This window comes from Temnothorax nylanderi, unplaced genomic scaffold (assembly GCF_030848795.1).
Source record: "Temnothorax nylanderi isolate EJ_2023f unplaced genomic scaffold, tnyl_v1.0 TNYL_tig1064_pilon, whole genome shotgun sequence".
NCBI lineage: Eukaryota > Metazoa > Arthropoda > Insecta > Hymenoptera > Formicidae > Temnothorax > Temnothorax nylanderi.
In genome coordinates, this window is record NW_027250126.1 from 3,582 (window position 1) to 29,720 (window position 26,139).

Consider the following 26,139-nt stretch of genomic DNA (forward strand, 5'->3'; position numbering starts at 1 on the left):
TCCTTAATAAATTTTGTAGCTAAAGGTTCACTCTTTACAGTGGTATACCACATTTAACTAAAATTATTTATTTTGTTGTTAAAAATCGGCACCGAAAAAAACCAGACTGTTTAGCCCCGGTCTCCCCTATATCTGGTTTATATGATTTTTATGGTTATATAATTTTAATTTAATATTATGTACAACCAAAACTATAAAATTTGGTTACATTTGTACATATATAAAAAAAAGTCTAGCAATAACTGAAACTGCTACGAATTGCAGGAAATGGATTTAAAATTAGATAAAACACGAGTTCAAATTTCCAATGACAAATTTTGCAAGTTTGCACGTAGTGTAACTCATACGGAACCATTCAAGGACATTGAAAAGGTATAATATGTTACGAATTATAATCAAAATAAACAAATTAGAACATTTTTCCATTATTTAAAAATAGGCATATTAAAGAAATAATAATGTATTACGTTTATTTCATGCTTTATATTTTATGGGAAGCCGTCATACATACGTCATTCCATAAAATTTTAAAAGAACATACATTGAAAATGAGAAAAGAACGTGGCATGGTACATATGCACAATATAATTTTATGTAGTTCTCATAAAAACTACTCTATTAATCTCTTTTCTATTATTATGATTTTTTATTATATTTTAAATAGAAATATGTATAATATTTGTTATTAATTATAGGAGAACTGTATGCAGATAACGAAGAAGGACATGAATAAAAAAAAATAAAAAAATGATAGATGAAAATGGAAAAGAAGAATGTACAGATATAATTTCTGAACATACAAAGTCGCAAAAGTTGATAACAAATATATTGCCGAAAACAAAGGTAAGTAATTCTTAAAATAATTATCTTTTATTGATTTTTCTGTTTAAATGTATGTTGTGATGAAAGTTCTATAGATATCCGGTTTAATTTAGTTATGTGCATGTAAAATTGTTTAGAATTTTTGTTCATAATATGTTCTTGTTTTTTCTTGTCATTAGAAGAAAAAAAATTTTTAAACAAATTGTTTAATTAATGGAGTGTAAATAAATTGTAAACCAAATTGTTATCTTAACGTATTAATTGGAGTACATTTATGAAGAGACGTAATGAAAATTAACTGAATAAAGTCGACAACCTTTTTTAACTGCTATATGTATATTAATTATGTTGTGCCCCCTTTTTGCGGAGGGGCACTTGAGTTCTTGTTGGTCCACGGAGGATTCGGGGTCGAAGGAAACAAATAGCACTTTTTTAATAAAGAACAACCTTTAATTATCACTCTGCGTTATAATCGTTATTCGCGTATGAAACCCGTCACTGCTCTCAGCTTCCCGACTCACATTGCCCTCGCGTCCTCTTCTTTCGTTCCGTTTTGTTTGCTCGTCCGTTCTTCGACTTCGCTGAGTTGCCCGATCGGATGTAGGCTGATCGCGCAACTCATTGTTTTGACTTCTCTTTGTTTCGTGGTCTCGATTTCTTTTCATGGTCTCGATTGTGATACTATCGTTTCTTAATATTCTGTTTGACACATATCTTTGCTTAATAAATAACAATGTTTCTTAATCCTATTGTGTAATATTAATTTGGGGCCGCAACATCCCTCCCTCTTTGAGAGAAGGAAACTACGGTCTGTAGTTTTCGTTACTCTTTTCGCTGCTTATCCTATTTTGTTTCTATCGGGGTGCTTCATTCACTTTTATTGTTTCATGAGGTTACATTTTTCTTATCTCCTAATATAACATCGCTGGATCGCTCTGTATGTGCGGTCGGGCGCTTGCTTGTTTCTTATTTCTTTTTATTACGTAGATACTTATTCCTATTACGCTTAATATAATTACAATCGTCAGGGTCGATCCTACGGGATATATGACATAAGGATTTTTTATTATGCTATCTTGGGATTTTTCTAATTCTTTATTTATTTCGTTTATGTCTAAACTTAATTCCATTAATTCGTTCGGATTCCTAATTACAGATTCTAATCTAATTTCCTTCTTCGCTTGTTCGTTAATATTTTTATTTTCGTTTGTTAGTGTTAAATTAAAGTCTGCTAAGTGCATTTGTATTTGTTTCATATTTGTTTGTCTTTTCGTTTTTATAATAATGTCGGGTGTAGTTAGTTTATAGTTTTCATTTTTCTCTCCGTGTACTTATTTTTCCTGTTCGCTCTATTTCGATTTTTTGTTCCGCCTGATCATTACATTATATAGTTAGTTTTTGTTTTTTCGGCGTTGAGAATAGCCACGTTTGTGGTTCGATTAATGTTATCCATAAGGTTACGTTTGACAATATTTGTCGTTTGTCGCAGGTATTTACATATCCTGGCGCTTTTACATAAACTTGCACCTCGCATGGTGCGTCGGCTTTTATAAAATATACCGGGTAGTTTCGGTTACATATATATTTTATTCCGCTTCGTTTACATTCATTTAGATCACGCTCCTCTAACGTTATATAATTATGATTTTCTTTATCTATCGCTACAATGTTGTGAGTACTTCTTAAAAATGTAAAAATATTCGCGTGGTTATAGACAGGTAATGGTGTCGTTCTTATTATCTCATACACGGGGTACGCTACCACGGGAAATTTAATTATCGTGTAAATATTCGGGTTATCGTAATACGCGTTAATTTCTACGTAACTCTGTATATCGTTCCAATTTTCTAATCTAACTTTGAATGGGAAATGAGATCCTCGCGTCAATTGTGACGTCGCCTCTTTTAATTCCGTTATTATATTTTCTATCGGTAATAAACGAGTGAGTATGATTCCTTCTCGCGAATATGTGAGGTAATCTATCGTATCTTTCACGTCTTCTATTAGGTCTTCTGTAATTGTGGTTATTATTAATAACTGTTCGTCTATTTCTTCTCTTCTGACGAATTTGGCTATTTCCTGCTGTATTCGTGTCGTGACGTTCGTCAGCAGTTGTTCGTTATAATATAACGATTTTTCTAAGGCCTCCATGTGACCTATTGTGGCATTTATCACCTTTAATTGATTTTTCGCGGTGTGCCGTAGAGTCTGTTGCTGATTTTGTATCAGTTCAAGCTGCTCATGTATGTGTTTTGCGTCGTCGGCATCCATAGTACCGAACAGCGTTTTGCTGATCGTGCCGATCGCATCTATTAAACCACGTTTTTTACCGTTTGTTTTATATATAGTTTGTAATCGCGTTAATAATTGCGTTAATTTTTCGTTATCCTTCTCTATCGTATGGAGAATATTTTTGCACATCTGCTGCGTGTCCATTGCGAGTATCGTTTCGCATAATTCTTCGGTTTGCTGCAAAAATTCTTGAAGTTGGTGATATCGGTTTCCTAGGGCTGCTACGTCGATTTTAATCGCTAATCTCCATGTGGCTTCTACCTGTTGTAGTTGTCCGGCTCTTTCAAAGTATATTCCCGGCTCGTTGCTGAATTGTCGTATCTCGTACGATGGTGCTGTGTCGGGTTTCGCGTTTTTCGCGAAGTGCTGAACGACGATCAGCGTCCTGTAAGATAAGGACTCATGTTACTCTCTTTTCTCCGAATTTTTTTTCTTGGCTTGGTTATACCTTCTCCTTGCGTTTTTCTCTGCTTGCGTTTAGTGTGTCTCTAGGCTTAGATCTGAGCACATTATTTGATTGAGCGAGTTTTAAATTGGTTAGATCACAATGAGGTGCATACAGTGTAATCTGTATTTCGCGCCGGCGTCTTGCGACGTCTGTATGCTGACTTATTGGCTAAGGGCGGCGCGTGCGGGTGCCCTAAGTGTGCGTGGTGCGCCTAGTTCTGGTGCGCGTTCAAGTGCGTGTGCGGGGCCCTCACCGCCTCGCTCACCCCCGCCGGCCTATGAGGAAATAGGCCGCCCTGGCGCGTGGGTGCTTATCCGGCCCCTGCGGATTTCATTGGACGTCGCCACCGGTCGGAGGGCAGTGAAGTTGGTTCGTCGCGTGTGATTTCTTTTGGTAAGTACTAATTATTTTATTTTTTGTTATTCTACTGTTCTTATTGCCTATTACTATCGCCTACTTTCTATTTTTGCATGGCTGTTATTGTTCTATAAAGGGCTTTAATCGGTTTACGTGTATTCGCGTCGTTTTCCGTCCCTTTTTCATCGTATAATTGACGTATGAATGTTTTTCGATTATTTCGTACGGTCCTATCCACGGGGATTCTAATTTTTTCGATCTTCCTCTGCGCACCGTCTCGTCGTGCAACAGCACTTTGTCTCCTACTCGGAAATTAATTTCGGTATTTATGCATAAAAGGGGCCTCCTCTCCGATTTCAATGACCTTGACATATGTTGTCAAGGTTACCCTCCTGAGTGACCTTCAGAAGTTTTTAGCGGCGGTTATTGTTTATTAAAAAGTTATAAACAAAAAAGTTTGAAAAATATAGCAGCTATTTTAAGTACTGACAAGGGAACGGTCGGAAGTGTCCCTACCCGATTTGGATGCGCTTTGGATATGTTGTTGAGCATCAAAAAATATTAGACTCGTATTTTTTTTGCTGCTTATCTCGACGTTTATTGGTTAAAAAAAAACCGATTTGGAACCTACCCGATTTGGATGCGCTTTGAATATGTTGTTGAGCATCAAAAAACATTAGACACGTGTTTTTTTTGCGGCGTATCTCGACGTTTAGGGGTTGAAACAACCCCTCGAAAATAACGGATTTTATAGTTTTTTGCGAATATCTTCGAAAATATAAGGCGTAACGACAAAAAATTTGTACGAAATGTTTATGGCTTTTTGTGCTCTTTACAATGGCGTAATCAGATTTTTCAAATTTGTCACATATTTTAATTTAACCCCACCCCCACCTATTATTTTTGCCAAATGTAACAATTTTTCCAACGCAAATTTAAGAGCGTCAAATGCCAAATACATCCATATGTATTTTTATTATGATACCATTATTCAATTTTTGGCAAGACGAGATGATATGTGGTATGTGTCGCGCTGTAGGTAGGTGTTGCGTTATTTCTGTTCAGTTGTGCCGTACGCTTAAAAATTTCCATTTCAACTCCGGAATGACCGAAAGCGCTGATGCAAAGGCCAGCGCAAGGCACTGACAGCGAGAGGTTAACGCTATTTCGAGAGTCCTAGACTAGCAACGGAATGTCGACTCCGACAAATTGTAAGATCGGGCGGGCCGTCGCAAATCATAATCTGAACAAACACGTGCGTCACATTAACCGCTACAATAATATACTATTCCGGTTACGGCACAACAAAATCAACAACAAATTCACGCATTTGAATATCATTTGCTCGTGTCATAATTCCGGAAAGCAAGCATTTCAGATCGTAAGTTTGAAGTGTAAAGAACTGTGTGTTGTACGCTGTCGTTTTGTGAACATGTAAGTGTATTTTTATTGTTAACTTTTATTGGTTTCTTACGCTTGTTACTTTTTCCTTTGATATTGAATATTTAATATAATTTTTTATTCAGCTCTTACTCAATTCTTTGCCAGTTTTTCCAGTGACTATATAATCTTTGGGAGAGGTGCACTTGGACACGGTACATTTGGACACGGTTATTTGAACACGATCAATCAGACACCGATTATTTGGCCACGGTTCATTTGGACACCGTTCATTTGGACACGGTTCATTTGGACACGGTTTATTTGGACACCGTTCATTTAAACACGGTCATTTGGACACGATCAATTGGACACTGTTTATTTGGACACGGTTCATTTGGATACGGTTTATTTGGACACGGGGCATTCGGACACCGTTCATTTAGACACGGTTCATTTGGACACAGTTCAATTGGACACGGTTCGTTTGAACACCGTGTGTTTGGACACGGTTTATTTGGACACGAATCATCTGGACATCGTAAAAAATACGACCTGTGCAGTTGGACACCTTAAAAAATGCGGCCTGTGCAGTTGGACACCAAAATGCGCAATTGTGCAGATGGACACGAAAATGCGCGACTTGTGCAGTTGGACACCGAAATGCGCGACCTGTGCAGATGGACACGAAAATGATAGACATGTTAATCATAAATTATGTTAATATTGTTGCATCATTACTCGTCAATATATCCCATATAATATATCAAAGTACATGCGTGGGCGGGGGGGGGGGGGGCCTCGTTCCCCCTGCACCCCCCCTGCACGCGCATTTCGGTGTCCAACTGCACAGGCCGCGCATTTTCGTGTCCATCTGCACAGGTCGCGCATTTTGGTGTCCAACTGCACAGGCCGCGCATTCTGGTGTCCAACTGCACAGGTCGCGTATTTCGGTGTCTAACTGCACAGGCCGCGCATTCTGGTGTCCAACTGCACAGGTCGCGCATTTCGGTGTCCAACTGCACAAGCCGCATTTTTTACGGTGTCCAACTGCACAGGCTGTTTTTTTTACGGTGTCCAGATAATCCGTGTCCAAATAAACCGTGTCCAAATACACGGTGTCCAAACGAACCGTGTCCAAACGAACCGTGTCCAAACGAACCGTGTCCAATTGAACCGTGTCCAATTGAACCGTGTCCAAATGAACCCTGTCCAAATAAACCGTGTCTAAATGAACGGTGTCCGAATGCCCCGTGTCCAAATAAACGGTGTCCAAATGAACCGTGTCCAAATGAAACCGTGTCCAAATAAACGGTGTCCAATTGATCGTGTCCAAATGACCGTGTTTAAATAAACGGTGTCCAAATAAACCGTGACCAAATAAACGGTGTCCGATTGATCGTGTTCAAATGACCGTGTCCAAATGTACCGTGTCCAAGTGCATCTCTCCCAAAAGATTATATAGTCACTGGCAAAACTGGCAAAGAATTGAGTAAGAGCTGAATAAAAAATTATATTAAATATTCAATATCAAAGGAAAAAGTAACAAGCGTAAGAAACCAATAAAAGTTAACAATAAAAATACACTTACATGTTCACAAAACGACAGCGTACAACACACAGTTTTTTACACTTCAAACTTACGATCTGAAATGCTTGCTTTCCGGAATTATAACACGAGCAAATAATATTCAAATGCGTGAATTTGGTTGTTGATTTTGTTGTGCCGTAACCGGGATAGTATATTATTGTAGCGGTTAATGTGACGCACATGTTCGTCCAGATTATGATTTGCGACTGCCCGCCCGATCTTACAATTTGTCGGAGTCGACATTCCGTTGCTAGTCTAGAACTCTCGAAATAGCGTTAACCTCTCGCTGTCAGTGCTTTGCGCTGGCTTTTGCATCAGCGCTTTCGGTCATTCCGGAGTTGAAATGGATATTTTTAAGCGTACGGCGCAACTGAACAGAAATAACGCAACACCTACCTACAGCGCGACGCATACCACATATCATCTCGTCTTGCCAAAAATCGAATAATGGTATCATAATAAAAATACACATGGATGTATTTGGCATTTGACGCTCTTAAATTTGCTTTGAAAAAATTGTTATATTTGGCAAAAATAATAGGTGGGGGTGGGGTTAAATTAAAAAATGTGACAAATTTGAAAAATCTGATTACGCCATTGTAAAGAGCACAAAAAGCCATAAACATTTCGTACAAATTTTTTGTCGTTACGCCTTATATTTTCGAAGATATTCGCAAAAAACTATAAAATCCGTTATTTTCGAGGGGTTGTTTCAACCCCTAAACGTCGAGATACGCCGCAAAAAAAAATACGTGTCTAATGATTTTTGATGCTCAACAACATATTCAAAGCGCATCCAAATCGGGTAGGTTCCAAATCGGGTTTTTTCAACCAATAAACGTCGAGATAAGCAGCAAAAAAAATACGAGTCTAATATTTTTTGATGCTCAACAACATATCCAAAGCGCATCCAAATCGGGTAGGGACACTTCCGACCGTTCCCTTTTGAGAGGCATAAACGACTAATATTACGTTTTTTTTTAAAGCAGAGAATACTTTATTTCGCGAGAAAGTCGCTGCTTTACCAAAACACAACATTTAAAGCAGTAAATTGTTGATAAATTGAAGTCTTTTTGTTAAAGCAGAAAATACTTTATTTCGCGAGAAAGTCGCTGTTTTACCAAAACACAACATTTAAAGCAGTAAATTGTTGATAAATTGAAGTCTTTTTGTTAAAGCAGAGAATACTTTATTTCGCGAGAAAGTCGCTGCTTTACCAAAACACAACATTTAAAGCAGTAAATTGTTGATAAATTGTATATTGAATATATGTGAGTATTGGAAGGCATAAATGACTAATATATATATGTCGAAATAGTTCACGCATATACTTTCCACGCGAGACGAGTTGTCACATGGGTTCGTGGCGCGCTTTACAAGCTCGTTTATTGTATATCGCCACAAATATTCACACAGATGATCGACTAACTTTAACTTCTTTAATACCACCTCTACTTAAACGAGCTTGTAAAGCGCGCCACGAACCCATGTGACAACTCGTCTCGCGTGAAAAGTGTATGCGTGAACTATTTCGACATATATATTAGTCATTTATGCCTTCCAATACTCAAAATAGCTGCTATATTTTCCAAACTTTTTTTTGTTAATAACTTTTTAACGAATAACGACCGCCGGCTAAAAACTTCTGAAGGTCACTCAGGAGGGTGACCTTGACAACATATGTCAAGGTCATTGAAATCGGAGAGGAGGCCCCTTTTATGCATAAATACCTTGATTTCTTTCGTTTTCTTATCGTACGTCTCCTTGGCCTTAGTTTTTTTCGTTTCGCAAATGTTCCTTTGCAACTCGTTGTGTCGCTCTTAGTTTTTCTTTTAATTCCTGCGCGTAATCATCGTACGTATACGTCGGTTTCGGTGGTTGCGACAGTGCCGTAGGTAGTGTTGCTCGGTGCCCGTACACTAATTCAAAGGGCGTAAAACCGGTCGCCGTGTGCGGCGTCGTGTTATACGCGAACATTGCGTATGGCGTCCATTCGTCCCAATCCGTCTGGTCCGCGTTAATATAATGTCATAATAGTACAAGATCCCGACCTAAATCGACCTTCACCCATCTGTTTTCCTAATAAAAGGTATTTTTTATCAAATATAATGAATAAACAAACAAATCGCGGATGGGTTGCCTAATTAAATCAGCTCAAGGCTACCTTTAATTAAAAATAATTTAATTAATTTTTTGTATTTCTACACTAATTTATATTCTCAAAAAATTCAGTACCAATCGAAAGCACAAAGCATAAGTAGAAAGGAAAAGTTAGGTTGCCTATCTTTTACTGCTTCCTATTACCGGGTTGCCAGGTATAAATAGGTGAGTTGGTATTACCAATTTACACTCATCTTTATTCTTAAGTGAACTATATATTAAAATAAAGATAATTTTATTGCGAACACAGTGGTATTAGGTTGCCTAAGCAAAATCGATCAAGACTTGCGGTTGCCGCGCTTTAAAGTTCGAATATTTGAGTAAGCGAGCGGGGTGCGACAGAGAAGCGCTGAACGTACTATTCTATGCAATAGAGGAGGACACAGCATAGCAGTTGTGCGTGAAGCAGTTGCCGAGTGAAAGAGAGTACGCATGCTTTTTTCTCCGTGCGATAGAGAAAGACAACTCTATCGCTAGTCTTTCTCTATCGCACGGAGAAAAAAGCACAACTGCTATGCTGTGTCCTCCTCTATTGCATAGAATAGTACGTTTAGCGCTTCTCTGTCGCACCCCGCTCGCTTACTCAAATATTTGAACTTTAAAGCGCGGCAACCGCAAGTCTTGATCGATTTTGCTTAGGCAACCTAATACCACTGTGTTCGCAATAAAATTATCTTTATTTTAATATATAGTTCACTTAAGAATAAAGATGAGTGTAAATTGGTAATACCAACTCACCTGTTTATACCTGGCAACCCGGTAATAGGGAGCAGTAAAAGATAGGCAACCTAACTTTTCCTTTCTACTTATGCTTTGTACTTTCGATTGGTACTGAATTTTTTGAGAATATAAATAAGTGTAAAAATAAAAAAAATTAATTAAATTATTTTTAATTAAGGGTAGCCTTGAGCTGATTTAATTAGGCAACCCATTTGTTTGTTTATTCATTATGTTTGATAAAAAATACCTTTTATTAGGAAAACAGATGGGTCCCCCAGGGGGTGGGGGAGGCCACCGGGGACTCTTAGGAGTCCCTAGGAGCCTTCCCCACTACGGGTCTTGCGCACCCGGGGTACCCGAGCACACCAGCACCGTAATCTCCGTTGGTCTTTGGACTGGCGGAGACCGGGGAGTCCCTTAGGGGACTCGCGAGGTAGGCGGCCTCTATAAAAAGTCCGCCCGGTCGGGTGGGACCGTAAGGGACGAGCTTCGGCTCCGTGACCCGGCCACTCTATGGGAAGGAAAACCCAGACAAAAAACCGGGGGACCGGGTGCCCTGCTTAGGAATCTGGGTGGTTTTGGCCACCCAGACTCCAACAGTTGGTAGGGGATGGCAACCCTGACTGCAAACGCCCGGTCGGTCGGGACCGTAAGGGGGGAGTTTCTACTCTTCCCACCGACCTAGAGGAAGGAAAAACCTCGAAAAAAAACCATTGGGGATAGGCCCCTTCCCTGCCCATTGCACGCCGGTGCTCCGGCAGGGTCAGGGAGGGTGTGCCCGTGGGGATCTGGGGCTTGGGAAGGGTTACAGTTCTCCCCGTTCCCGAGGCGGGCAGGGATGCCGTCTCGCTGAGGGAACGGAAAGACCCCCTCTTATTTACCCTATTGCACGCCGGTGCTCCGGCAGGGGGTGAGGGGGTAACCCTCTTTCGGGCTGGCTCGGTACGTGGTGCCGGGCCAACCGGAGGAGAGGCCCACACCGGCGGCTTGCACACCAGGGTCGTGGACCCACGGTGCTGCCGGTGTGGAGGGTCGTCTCGGGCCGCTCGAACGTACTTCGAGGCCGGGGTCGGGGCGACCTGGGTGGGAGACCCGTCGGGCCGCTCGGACATTTTCCGAGGTCGGGGCCGACGGGTCTCGCCGTCGGACGTAAGGGCCGATGGCGCAAACAGAGACACGTTGGCGGACGACCGCATCATTTGGGGGGGTTCCTGTGCCTTGCCCTCTCGCGGGCGGCGGCGGGGGGGCAGGATCAAGCTTGCTCGGCCGGATCCGCCCCCGCTGGCTTAGCGCGCGGGAGGGGTATGGTGGGGGCTCCCCCTACCCTAAGTCTGTCAACGTGTGACATGGGTCGTCGGTGCGGAGGTCACCTCGGCCGGCGACCCGGGAATTCAGGCTGGCTCTCCCGTCGGGAGGGGTGATGGAGGAGTTGCGGCCTCCTACACCCTAAACGGCGGGAGGGTCTCTCCCGGCGTGGCGGCGCCCTCCGCGGTGTCCCTGTTGTCGGAGGCAGGGGACCCCCGAAAACCCACGGGCATTAGGCCTTGATGGGCCGTGTCCGTGGGTAAGTAAGGGGCTGGGACCTGCCCCAGATGCTATTTCCTGGGGCAACGGTGTAGCCTGCCCCCCGGGGGAACTCGGGGGCCGGTCGGTGAGGGCATGCCCTGGCAGGTGGAGCCGCGGAGGGTCAGGGAGACCTGATTCAATGGGAAATTTTAAAAACAACGGCAACGATTCACCTAACACGACGACGAGCTCAGGGAGGGGAAGGAGGAACGACGGCGACGGCGACGGAGACACGTCCGCGCAGACTCAGACGAGCCTGGGGGTCGGAGACGAGGGGGGCCTGGGATCTGGTCCGGGGACGGCTGGCTCGAGCCAGAACCAGAACCCGACGGACTTCTTTTACAGGTCTACCACAGAAAGCGATATGGGAAGCGAGGACGTTGACCGCGGGACGTCAAGGACCGGGGCTGACGGGAAAGTCTCCAGAACGAAGAAAGAGCTTCTCCGCATTAAACAGGAGAGAGCGCGGGAGGAGAAGACTCGCGAGGAGAAACGCATGGAAGAGAAGCGCAGGGAACTACGCAACCGTGCGAAATCATCTCGCGAGTCCGGGTTCGAGAAGGGAAGAAAGGGAGGCTCAAAGGCAAACGAGCACCCTTCAGAGCCGGAGAACCCGAAGAACCCGTCAAACCGCAGTCGGAGCGGAACGGAGAACGATATACAGGTGGTGGAGACGCGGGACATGCAACCCGTGGTACGACTCACCAGGGAGGACATCGAGGCAACGAGGAAGGTGTTTACCGAAACAAAGGGATGTGTGGAAAACCTGCTCGGCGCGGACTACTGTCCGGAGTTAAGCAAGGTAAGAACGGAGGATGATCGGGGACGACCGGCGGAAAACGGAGATTTCTATTTGAAACAACTCCGCCGGGGTCAGAAAGAATTAATAGCGAGGGCCAAGGAACTAAAGATCCTCAAGGATGCCGTAGTTCCTGCAAACCTTTCAAACAATAGGAAGGTTGAAGAGAAAAAGGCGATGGCGGAGCTAGGCACCACGCCACTCGGGACCATTCCGGGGATAGCATTGGAAGCTATCAACGAAGTGGATCTTGTGTCTGAGAAGTCCAACTCCCTGAAGGGGTAGTTTAGAGGACGGCTCAACAAGTCAGCGGCCACACTGAAGGCCGCAATAACAACGATGGTGCAGAGGTATGAGAACCCTGCTGCTGGGTACGAGAGAGACGCGGAGATGGAGCGTCTCCGCGAGAAAATCTCGGCCCAGGAGAGGGAGATAGTGGCTCTGCACGAGGTTAAGGCTCAATACGAGCAAACAAAGAAAGAAGTGCACGAGCTCAGAGGACAGGTCGAGTGGCTGAGGGCGCAGATGACTGGGAGCGCAAAGACAGGGCCGACCTCTACGGTGGACCCGGCCCCGGAATCCGATAAACAAGGGGCCAAAAAGAGGAAGGTGGACAATAGGCTCCCTATCATCTCGTCATCGTCAGAGGAGGAAATTCCCGGAAGGGGACAAGTTGCTGACCCTACAGAGGAAATGGACGTTCAACAAGAGGATGGGAACGAGGAGAGTACAAGAGAGAGGGTAATCGCAGAGCTAGACGAAACAGGCATGCCACCAGTAATTCGACCCCCGATACAGGGCAAGAGAGCGGTGATAGACCCCGCGGTACCTCCGGCGAAGGATACGTACAAGCCAGGGATGGAGGAGAGACTGGCCAAGATGTTAGTGAGTTGTATGGATAAGAGACTCGCAAAAATGGAGGAAAAGATTTTGGCCAAAGTGCTGCCGTCTCTGACAGGGGAGAAGCTCGTCGTCCCGGCTAAAAAAGCCGGAAAGAGTCAAGGTAAGGAAGTGCCACAGCCCGCGTCCGTTCCCACGGTGCCAATGGGGAATTCGTTCGCACAGGTACTCAGACGGGGGGTTGGCACTGCACCAACTCCCGCGCGGAACGCAAAAAACCTGCGCATGCGGGCATCTGAGGATGGAGATAGCTCGGTTCCTACGGGAAAAGGGACAAGAACCCAGCCACGGGCACAAGAAGTGGGAGTTGCGAGGGCCACCACCACGGAAACCAAGGGTACTGAATCGTGGTCCCAGGTGGTAAGCAAGAAGGAGAAGAGGAAGGCTAAGAGGAAGGCCAGCAAAGCCGAGGCGGTAACCGGAGCACAGAGTCAGACCCGGAGTTCGGGAGTGGCTGGTGCTCCGAGGCAAGGGAAAAAACCGAAGAGCAAAGGTGCGCAACCCTCTCAGTCTTCTTCTCGACAAGCTGAGAGAAAGAAAAGGAGAAGGGTGCCGCGCACGGCGGCGGTCACACTAACCTGCCCGGAGGATAAATACGCTGAATACATGGGCGAGGTAAGAAGGAAGATCCAACTGGAGAGCGCTGGGATTATGAAAGCTCTCAAGGTGAGGAGAACAGCGACAGGCGCTCTGAGCCTGGAGATCTCTGGGCAGGATAGTGGCGTGAAGGCGGATACACTTGCCGCGAAAATGATGGATGCTCTCTCCGGGAAGGAGGGGGTGAGGATCGGACGCCCGCTCATGACAGCAGAACTGAGAGTGAGCGGGTTCGAAGAATCGATCACGGCGGGAGAGATCAAGGAGACGCTTGTGTTACGTCCAACCCCGGGATTAGGATAAGAAAATCTGGGAAGCGAAGGAAAGGCTAATAGGGGTAAGGAAGGACGCAACTAGACGCTTAAGAATACTGCTCGCAGGTACGCGCTCTGAGGCGCGTGGCGCGAGCCGAACGCACTTTTATGACTCAGGAAGGGTCAACGTCCGTAGGGACCCTAGGACGCCTTCCGTGAGCGGTGCGATCGTCGGTCCTCTTTTAAATCAGGGAATTTAATCCCTTTAACTTAGGATCGGACCTCGTGCGATTTCGAGTGGGAGATGAGTGGTGGGTGAGGTCTTAAATTAAAATGAATGGAGATGCTTCTAACATAAATACTTAATTTTATTTGACATAGGTAAGATGTTATTTAGTATATAAAAAAAATAATAATGAACTATAGACTATATAGGCGTTAATGTAAAATGTGTATGTGTATACAATAAAACAAAAGAGAGTTGTGTAAACGGTTGTTGTACATTATGCGGATTCTGGACGATTTGCGTGGTTACATTTAATGAAATTCTCTATTGAGGGGAAACATATGAGAATTAAAATAAATAAAGTGTATTTTATAATTGCTATTCCAAGGTTATCATCTCGGGTTGGTCTACTTCCTCGAGATTTATAACTGTCGAGGCGGTTGACGGGGCCGGAGACGGAGTTCGAGAAGAGGAGGGGGAGCCGGGAGGTTCGAGGAGGGCGACCGGATCGCGGATGACGGGGACCACGCGAAATGGGGCCACCCGACAAACCGGACGATAACCGGGGACGTCGGTGGTCGATCTCACCTGGGCCACTACCCCTGTCGCCCGCGAAATATACGACTGGAGGGTGGTCACGGACCAAGAAACTCTCTCGGATCATTTGTACCTGGAGATGACGGTCCGTGCCACCCCTCCGGGGGTGTTCGCTCGCCGCCGTGACGCCAATCGGCGTAGGCGGAGATGGGCCCTCCGAAAGATGGATAGGGACCGCTACGAGGCGGCGGTCCTCGCTCTGAATTAGGGCAAGGAGGAGGAGGGTGACATAGAGGAGGGAGGGATAGGGGATCGGGTCGAGGGACTCGTCAAGCTAGTGTCGCAAGCGTGCGACGTGGCGATGCCCCGGCTCCGTCCTCTCCCCCCTTGGAAACACGCATATTGGTGGACGGATGAGCTTGCGGATTTACGTCGCTCTTCCGTCCGAGCCAAACAAAGATGGCTTCGGGCGCGCGCTGGGAGACGCGGCGCTCTAAACGAGGAGGAGGCTGGAGAGGCGTGGCGATCCGCCCGCGACGACCTCTTTAGGGCTCCTCGACAGCGTCAGCTAGGATCCGTGGGGGGCGCCCATATAAGCTGGTCCAAGATAAATTGAGACCGTGGGCGCCCCCGCTAACGGAGACGCTTGACCCCCCATTTGTGGAGGAAGTGGTGGACGGCCTCTTCCCCAAATCTGATGGGGGAGAGGTCCACTTTCCCGCTACCGCTCAAGAAGAGTGGCGGGAGGAGTGGGGGGTCAGCCAAGAGGAGCTGTCGAGGGCCATCAAAAGGGTCAGGAGGAACAAAGCTCCTGGCCCTGATGGCATTCCAGGGGGAGCGTGGACCTTGGCCGCGGGGGAACTGTCCGGCAAGCTGCGTAGGGTGTACACAGCATGCTTTAAAGCTGGACGGTTCCCCACGAAGTGGAAGGAGGCCAGCCTGGTGCTCCTGCCGAAGGCGGGCAAACCTCCGGGTTCGCCGTCCGCCTACCGGCCCGTGTGCCTGCTGGACGAGGCAGGAAAGATCTTGGAGAGGATCATTGTCGAACGCCTCGTCCAGCAGCTGTCCCGGAACGGCAAAGAAGAATTCTCGGACGACCAATTCGGCTTCCGTACCGGGCGATCGACGATAGACGCCATTAAACGCGTCTTGGCCCGGACGGAGGCCGAGATTGAGGGGGGGAGTTGTAATGGGCATAAGTTTTAATGTCAGAAACACCTTCAACTCCCTCCCCTGGCCGGTGATAGGGGACGCCCTGCTTAGAGCGGGGGTGGATCCCTATCTAATAGAGGTCGTCCGAGATTATTTCCGGGACAGAGGTCTGTCATACACGGACCGGGATGGTGTCCCGAGGACCAGACTCGTGGAATGCGGGGTCCCACAAGGCTCAGTCCTGGGGCCCCTTTTATGGATTATTGCATATGATCTGGTCTTCGGGACTCCCCTCCCCATGAAATTCTGGCTCTCCGGGTATGCCGACGACGTATACTTGGGGGTCAGCGGGGAGAGATGGCGGGAGCTGTACAGGCTGGCCAACGTGGCAGCTGCTAGCGTGGTGCGCTCCATCGAGAGGCTGGGCCTGAGGGTGGCTCCTGAGAAAACTCAGGCCACCCTTTTCTACAATCGGAGGAAACAGGAGCCTCCACCGACCTGGCTCAGCCTCCGAATCGGAGCAGCCGAAGTCGCTGTCGCAACTGATGCCGAACTTGGGCGGGGCGAGCGGGCGCGTGCGTCGCCTTTACGTGGCGACGGTCCATTCAGTATTGATGTACGCCGCGCCGGTGTGGTGGAAAAGGGTGGGGGAAACCCCCCGCCTAAATAGGATGATGACGGGCGTACAACGCACGGTGGCAACACGCGCCGCCAGGGCGTACCGGACCGTCGCCCACGTGGGGGCGACGACTCTCGCGGGGATCCCCCCGGTACATCTGATTGCGCGGATGTACGCGGAGACATACGAAGGGGTCTCCCGTATCAGGGCGAGTCAGGGGGGACTCCCGCCGAGAGCTGTGAGGGCGCTGAAACTCCAGGCGAAGGCGACCCTCCTCCAAAGATGGGAGGAATGGGTGGATGAACAGAGATGGGGCAGAAGGGTTGTCGAGGCCGTCCAGCCCGTGTTCGGGGAGTGGATGGAAGGCGTGAAGAAACGTTGTCTCGCCTTCCATACGGTGCAGATAATCACTGGCCATGGATGTTTTGGCCACTATCTGCACCGCATCGGGAAGGAGCGCACCGCGCGCTGCCACTACTGCCCGGAGGGGGCGGACACGGCGCAGCACACGCTGGAGCATTGCCCAGCGTGGGCCGAAAAGCGTCGTGCCCTCCGGGCAGCGATAGGAGAGGACCTTTCCCTCCCGGCCGTCATAAGAGCGACGGTCGGGGTGGGGGAGGAGAGCAAAGAGAAGTGGAGGGCGTTCGCCTCCTTCTGCGACAATGTTATGTCGCGGAAGGAGGCGGACGAGAGGGTGAGGAGGGGAGAGGCTGCTCCCCTTCCCCCTAACGACAGCGAGGACGACCAGCCTGCCCCCCCTCCCTAGGTCCCGGGGGGCATGGAGGTCAGGGCTGTTCGCAGAACGGCAAAAAGGAAGATCGAGCAACCGGACGCGACTATGCGTCCGGGCACCCATCCCCCCCAACAAAAAAGGGTGTGCTCGAACAGGCTAAGGGGGCGGCACGGGAGGGAACTGCGAAAGCGGTCCGCTCCCCTGCCGCTGATAATTTGTGCCAAGCAGGTTGGCGGAGGACGGTGGAGGATGCGGGCCGGGAGGGGCTTGGGCGGGTCCCCCAAGGGGTGCCCGCCACTGGCGCTTTCCTCGGTCCGCGAGGGCGAGGAGCTGCGTCTCTGGGTGGGGCTTTGCCTCACCTTGGTGTGCGGCGCCCGCCTGCCCCCCCATGGGGGAAGGGGCGCGAGGGGGGAAGGAGCTATGGCTCCTTTTTTGCTCACCCGGGGGGTGGGCGGGTGGTCGGGGTAAGCCACCTGCCCTCTGCGAAAGCAACTCCGGAAGGAGGGGTGACGGATGAGGGTAGTGGCACTCATCCGTCACAGATTAGGATAGCTTGCCTCAGGCGAGGTGCGGGGGGGTCCACGGATGTGATCATTGCGTTTCCCGGGGCCCCCCCTGCACGCACAGCGTAGGGTCACTCATGGGTGTTTTAGCCGGTAGGCTGCGGGCGTGGGATCCACGGACCCTGCGCCCGTAGAATCCGGCACTCCCCTGTCCCACCCCGGGGGCAGGGGGTCTTCCCCTCCTAGGAGGGGTCACTGGTCCAAACCCCGGCGGCGCTCCCCAAACGGGTCCGTGACCGGTTGCTCGCGGACGCTCCCCGACGGACTACGGTCCTGACTGGTTGCTCGCGGGCGCTCCCCGATCGGACTCGTGACCGGTTGCCGCCGTGGGGACTCCAGTGATAGAAGATTTCACCCATGTAAAAAAAAAAGGAAAACAGATGGGTGAAGGTCGATTTAGGTCAGGATCTTAGACTATAAGTATTCCGCCAATGTTCAATGAGAGCGTTCTAGCGCTCCATTGCTCTCGGGATGGTATGCTGTTGTTTGAATTTTTCCTATCTTTAATAATTTGCAAGTGCTTTTAAATATCTCGCTAAGGGAATTTGTTCCTCGGTCCGTCAGAACTTTTTCTGGAATCTCGTATTCAAAGATTATTTTCGTAATAAATTCTTTCGCAAACGTATTCGCTTCTTGATTAGGTACGGGTATCGCTTTACTGAATTTCGATAGATTATCCTGAAACGTGAGGATATATTTATTTCCGTTTTCGGTCATTGTCAAAGGTCCTACTATATCTAGGGCACATTTTTCAAACGGTTTATCCGCGGTGTCTGTAATTACAAGGGCGCTTTACTTTTTCGCGATAACTTATTCTTCTGACATAGTTCGCATTTAGTAATATAATCTTCGACGTCTCGTGTTAATCCTCGCCAATTATGAGTCAATCTTATTCGATTTATGGTGCGTTCCACTCCTTGATGTCCTCCTACAGGTGCATCATGGTATTCGTAAAGTATACGTTGCTTCTCTTCCTCGGTGTATCTTCTTTCGACGTCCTGGTCGTTGTTCTCCTCCTTCTCTATCTTATTGATATCCGTCGGCACGTGTAGACTCAGCGCGTCAGCATTTCTATTCGTTTGACCGGCCTTGTGTATGATAGTATAATCGTATTCTTCTAATTTTATTCTCTATCGCATTAATCGCGATCCGAGATCTTTTACATTGAATAGCCAAACTAATGATTTATAGTCTGTCACTATTGTAAATTTCGTTCCATAAACGTACGGTCGGAAGTGTTTCACCGCCCATACTATCGCTAGCAATTCTTTCTCAGTAGTATTGTAATTTTGCTCGGCTTTAGATAATACTCTGCTCGCATAAGCTACGGGTTGATCTTGACCTATTTTTCCTTGTGACAGTATGGCTCCGATTGCGTAATCTGAAGCGTCGGTAGTCACTATAAATTTTTGCGAGAAATCTGGGTATTTTAATACCGGTGCTGTAGTTAATTTTTCTTTGAGTATTTCAAATGCGTTTTGTTGTTCTGCCGCCCACTCGAATTTGATATCTTTTTTGGTTAGTTTCGTAAGTGGCTTGGCAATCGCTGAGAATTCTTTTGTAACGGCCTAACTTTATATTAATCGAACGCGGACTAGCTCGCCGGATCAGGAGTTCGATAGAAGGCCCAGAGACAATAATCAGCTTGTAATGCACACTATAACGTTTATTCGTTAGGTGATATATACAATGCGGTAAGATCGGTAGTGCATGTGCACTCGGCGCGGTATTACAGGATGACGGGTCGCGGTATCTACAACGGTAGTGCATGTGCACTCGGCGCGGTATTACAGACTAACGGATCGCGGTATTTACACCGATAGTGCATGTGCAGTCGGCGCGGTTTTACCGAATTCCAGAATAACGGGTCGCGGTATTTACAATGATAGTGCATGTGCACTCGGCGCGGTATTTACAGATTCCCGGATCGCGGTATCTACGGGGAAACGATAGCGCGGTGCATTTACCGTGTCGGGTGTTCTACCGGCGGGAATACGCGGTGCCTCGAAGGCATGTATCTAGGATTTGGAGCCCGGGGCTGCGGTGGTGAGAGTTACTCGCCACGAGGCCGAGCGTGCTCGACCCCGCGGGACCGTGGCCGTCGGGAGTTACGTTGGCGGGACGTCGGGGACACCTGAGAGTACTCGGTCGAGGCGCAGAGCTCTGAACCCCGTTGGTGTGTCGCCCTAGGATATTCGTTAGGTGAGGTAGGCTTCGTCCGCTTAGCGGAATGCTCTGAGGTAGACGAAGTGAAGTCTTTGTCGATCGTCAGGCGAGCCGCGTGGGGGTACGCTTACGCGCGCTCGCCTTCGGCGCGGATCGGCTCCTTCCGGCGCTTGTCGGCGCCGTGCGGGAAGGCACCGGTGCGGCGTCTTTACCCGCGCACACGGTGCGTTTGGAATCGTTTAAAAATATGGCGGGCGCACCGCGCCCTGTCTTCGCCCGACGGAGGACCGGTCGGGCGGCATCCGGCGGGTGGTAGCCGGAAACGATGCTTCGTAAAGGGGTGCATCGTTACACTTTAATAAATTTTCGGTAATATCCGGCTAATCCAATGAAGGCCTGAATATCTTTTATTTTTGCTGGTGTCGGGAAGTTTTTCACTGCTTCCAATTTTGAAGGTCGGGTGAAATTCCGTTTTCCGTTATTACATGTCCGAGATACGTTACTTCTTTCCGAAGGAACTCGCATTTATCGGGCTGTAATTTCAAATTATATTTTCTCAGTCTTTTTAATACTTCGATTAATCTTTTATTATGTTCCTGTAGGCTTGCTCCATATACAATTATGTCGTCTAAATATACTAGACATTGTAATCCTACCAATCCTGCTAATACGGCTATTATTGCTCTTTGAAATGTTGATGGTGCATTTTTTAGTCCGAAGGGCATTCGGTTGTGTTCGTAATGCCCGTACTGTGTAGAAAAAGCAGTTTTTTCTTTGTCTTCTTCTTCCATCGGAATTTGGTGGTATCCCGAAGCGAGATCTAGCGTGGTGAAATATTTCGCATTTCCTAATTGATCCAAAATATCGGTTATGTTGGGCAGTGGGAAAGAATCTCCCATCGTTAAATCATTCACATACCGAAAGTCTATCACCACTCTTAATTTTTGTTTTCCGGATGCATCTTTTTTCTTCGGCATAACTAGCAACGGCGCATTCCACGGGCTCGTGCTAGGCCTAATAATCTTATTTTTCAACATCTTTTTTACTTGCCTATTTACTTCTTTCTTATGTTTTTCTAGCAATCGGTACGGTCGGATGTTGACCGGTACGATGTCCGCCTTTGTTGGAATCTTATGCGCGACGATATCAGTGCATGTCACACTGAAAAAATTGTTTTCTTATTTGGAACTAAAATATTTGGTACAGACGATTCGGTTGGCATTACCATGTTTTTTATTTGTGTCAAGTAAATATATTATTGAGAAAGCAAAACACACAAATTCGTTGAGATTGACGCAACCAAATTATTTGTTTGGTTTTTTTTTGGTTTTCCTAATAGAAAATTCATTAATCTTAACGAAGCTTTTTGTTAAGACAAATATATTTTGTAAAAATTTTTAATTTCATTTCAATTATTATGTTAATTTATAATACAATGTACATAAGTTGATAATACTTTTTTATTTTTATTTTTATTTATTTAGCATGGATTTTTAATTCCGTTGAAACGGTCCCGTAATCTATTGGTTCCGCTTCCGCGTATATAGGGTGTCTGAGACCACCCGTACACCCCTTTTATCTTTACAAAGTAAGGTCGAAACAAAAATATGTTCAGACAAAAGTTGTATGGTCTGAGGAGGGGGCAAATAATGGTAGAATCAAATTTTGAAAAAATCGATTTTTTTAAAGTCACACAGAGGTTACCGCCATTTTTTTAAATGGAATTATATGATTTTTTACATAATATGATTCTTCTAGTTATTCTGCATATAAAAGTATTAAGGTAGAATTATAAAAAAATTAATAGTTTACGAGATATTTTATACTTTGTTTTGGCATATTTTGACATTAAATATAAAATATCTTGTAAACTATTCATTTTTTGGTAACTGTACCTTAATACTTGTATGCACAAAATAATGAGATAAATCAATTGGTGTAAAGAAAACACAGTTACTTTTCAAAAAAATTATGCAATTTGCAATATGCAACCACATCTTTTTTGAAAAGCAACTATGTGTTTTCTTTGCACCAATTGATTTGTCTCATTATTCTGTGCATAAAAGTATTAAGGTACAGTTACCAAAAAATGAATAGTTTACAAGATACTTTATATTTTATGTCAAAATATGCCAAAACAAAGTATAAAATATCTCGTAAACTATTAATTTTTTAATAATTCTCCCTTAATACTTTTATATGCAATAACTAGAAGAATCATATTATGTAAAAAAAATCATATAATTCCATTTAAAAAAAATGGCGGTAACCTCTGTGTGACCTTAAAAAATCAATTTTTTCGAAATTTGATTCTACCATTATTTGTCTCTCTTCAGACCATACAACTTTTGTCTGAACATATTTTTATTTCGACCTTACCCTGCAAAGATAAAGGGGTGTACGAGTGATCTCAGACACCCTGTATAATCCGCTCCATGGGACGCACCGTCCTACGAAATATGTATATATAAGGTATCACATGGCCATCGGCTGCGGTGATCATACAGTATCGGTAAGCCGCGTGCGTTTCGGCGACTACGACGGTGATTGGCCGCTTGAGTTGCGACACTTCGTGCGCCGCGGCTACTACCTTTAGTATTGGTCGCTGTCGTTGCGAAAGTCATACAAAGCTCTATGATTGGTGTATCGGTTGAACGGCACTAGTAACGTTTCTCGTCTGCAACGTCGTGTCCGTGTTACATCACGTTATTACACGTATAAGGCCGGTATTCATAGTCGGTTCTTATATTTAAGACCATCTTAAGTACAATCTTAAGATGTCATTAACCAATCACAGAGCCGTATTAGCATCTTAAGATATTACTTAAGACGGTCTTGAAATAAGATCTGATTATGAATACCGGCCTAAGAAGCCTGAGCACGTAGAAAGCAAATTGGTCGTGAATTTTGTGTGTGAAAATTCTGCCTCACAAATCGTGAAGCAAGTGATATGTGACACGATGAGTGGCGATAAGGAATTCATCAGAAGGAGATTGAACGAATGGAAATTGACGAAATGGTATGATCGATTTATTGGTTAGTATTATTGTATTTTTTGGTAAGTATTGCTTTTCTATAAGTTTCTTGGTATTTCACCGAGTAAGCGCGAGTGTTAAACGGCGTCAATTAGATCGCAATCAATTAGTAATGCGGCTAATCGAGATAATCCTCGAGATTTTTTCCGTGGAAGGAAGAGGAGGAGGCGTTACAACCGTTCCCGGTGTCCTTAAGGATGTATCGGAGGTACAATCTTAGACAAAAGTGCATGAAATTTGAAATACTTGAATATCTACGCCTAACGCATAGTAAATCTAGATGTAAGATACTCAAATGATAGTAGGAGTCTTATTTTTACTCCTAGAAAGGTATTTTTTACTTTACAAATGTTTTTTCATCGAGATACATTCGTGCCGACAGCACAATTATCTCAAGTTATAATTTATTTCTTTAAAACGGTGTAGTGAAGACAATTGAAACTTGGCAGATATTTTCATCTATTCGTATACTAGATGTACAAAAAATTCAAAATATTGGTAGCGCTCCTTCAACATTTTTTTAGCTGTTTTATCCGTCAAAATCGTCTCTTCCCATAAAAATACGTGTAAAATCAGTGAAAAATAAAATCGTTATATCTCAGCAACCGTTTAGTGGATTCGTTTCTACTTTTTTGTAGCACATCAGGAAGACTAAAAGAACATTCTCACAAATTTTTATCCACTTGGTAGCGCTTTGAAAATTAGGTCCGATACATCTAAGACTGTACCTCCGATACATCCTTAATCTGACGAGGCGCTATTTACTCTGAGGAATCGCTTAACTACTTCTCCGTAATCAACAGTCATCGCGATATTCGCGGAACGTTACGTTCGTTCGTTCATTCAGCCTTCCTTGAGTCGTTATGGATTTTCATCGGGTGGCGCGATATCTTTATTTTACAATGTTATCGTTATTTTCGCTATTCGCCGTTCATCACAATTATCGTCATTACTACAATATATTATTGTATTTTTATTAAGAGGTTATATTTAAATATATAATACATAACTAGTATCGAAGTTTAATAATATATGACGTGATCATCAGAACATAACCTCTCTATACATGGTAAAAATAGCGGGAACTTTTGTGTAATGGCAGATCAACAGGGGATTCCCCTTTGTACACTACATATATGAAGGCTTTATTGAATAAGATTTTGTTTAACACGGTTTTGATTGTAAAAATAAATATAGGTACATAATATGGTACAAATTCTTGTATTATTATATTGTGGAACAGCTTGTATATCAAATCGTTTAATCAATCGTATCTTTTTATCGTTTCTCGATTTTTATTTGTAATTACAGATAACTGTCGTATAATAAAGAATTCGTACTGTGTTATATCGAAATTTCCCACATACATAATCGGATTATAACTATATAATTACATAATTTATACGATTCCAAACAAATAACAAGGATTCCCGCAAAATTTCGTATAAATAATGTTAAATATTTTTTAATAAATATATTTAAAAAAAAATATTTCTTTTTTTTCTAAAGAAAACAGATATTAAGTTAATATATTTGATATTAAAATAAATAAATATATATGTATCTAACGAATGTGTTATTAGAGGAGGAAATTGATAAGGAATCTTTTATGAATCTAAGCGAGAGAGAAGTATCACGAATAATACCTACGATCGGAGGAATTCACTGTTTCCTTGAAAACAGGAAATTATGGGCGGACAGTATAAAACGGGTAAAAATAAGATTTCTATAATTTGTAAAGTTTAAATAAAAAGTAAAAATATAAAATAATTGAACAATCTGTTTGCAAGAATTATTTTCTTTTTTTGCAAAAGAGATGAAATATCAGATGACTTTGAACCAGAAAAATCGTTATCATGCCAAAATGAACAATTGTCGAAATCATTAACAGTGAGAGCAAAGTCTGATATGTGTTTACAAGAAAAGAATCAAGAATCAAGTCTTGAGCCAAAAGAAACAAGGTTTTCTAAATTATCTTGCAACGACGCACTAGCTTCAGTATGTTGTATTTTTTAAATAATAATACCCTTTTTCATTAAAAATAAAAATGTAATTATTAAAACAAAAATAAATACAAATGCATTAAAATAAAAATAAATAGTAAATGATAGTAAAACCGTTATAAGATATGATTAATTAGAAGAAATATATTTATCAACATTTTTCTTTCTTAACAGACCACACATTTCAACAAAGGCCTTCTAAGTGATGAAATATTAAATACAACCATCAATGATGATGTTAATTCTGAAAATAAATCTCATAATGCTGCTAATGTATTACATTCATCAGATGAATCGGCTAACGAAAAAGAGAATACAAATTCAACATTAAGAAAATTTGATGTTAAAAAATCAAAGTTAACTGATAAAACTGACAATCAAAACAAAGAAAATAAAATTGTATGCGTTTGCCCAAGTCATTCTGCAACGATTCAAAATACGGTAACATTTTCATTTAAGATATGATCATAATTGTAAACAAAGTAGTATATATGTATGTCTGTATTTTATTTTGTCAATTTTTATAGGATTTGGAAAGACTCTTATCAAATTTTATAGATGGACAAATTACTATAAAATTTTATGAAAAGCATAACACACTTGATGAAGCCAAACGTAGAAAACTAACTGATCTTCTTGTTACTCATTTTATGTATCAAAAATCTGGAGACACTACAGAAATGTAAATGCAAAATATTTTATTTATTGATGAAATATTTTTACTCTATACTCATAATATGCATTACATAAATATGTTCTAATGTTCTTAGAGTTCGCTTGGTAAATGGTGATTTTGATATTTTATCGCAAAAAATCAACAACTTGTTCCCAAATGAGCGTCAAGCATTCTATTATGTTCCACCAAAATGTGAAGGACCTTCCCAAAAAGTATCTAAAGGAAAATTACCAGACTTTTATAGAAATAAACTAGATGAGTACCGTCAAATTGGTCTTGTACAAAAGAAACGAAAAAGGATTGACGATATTCTTGAATCAAACATTAATCTTACAAGTAATTACAATAAAAAAAATATTTTTTTAAAAATCGCAAATGTTTAAAATTATATTTTTATATAATCTAAAAGGCTCACAAAATTAAAAATTAAAATTAAGGAATAAAGAGCATCGAGCCGTGACAAGATTTAAGTGTCAATATATTAAAAGTATAACAATACAGTTACAGACGTTTCGGTTCTATAAAACATTAAACCATCTTCAG

General features: G+C 44.0%; 1 protein-coding gene across 1 annotated transcript; it reads left to right on the forward strand.

The window, feature by feature from the left end:
- The first annotated feature begins 16,589 nt into the window (after nucleotides 1-16,589).
- On the forward strand, nucleotides 16,590-17,186 carry LOC139786521 (uncharacterized). Its single transcript, XM_071725676.1, has one exon. The coding sequence runs from the start codon at nucleotides 16,590-16,592 to the stop codon at nucleotides 17,184-17,186; it is 597 nt and encodes a 198-aa protein (XP_071581777.1).
- Nucleotides 17,187-26,139: the final 8,953 nt, after the last annotated feature.

Excerpts from the sequence above, each read along its gene's own strand:
- LOC139786521 (XM_071725676.1), top strand. The coding sequence starts at position 16,590 with ATGTACGCGGAGACATACGAAGGGGTCTCCCGTATCAGGGCGAGTCAG.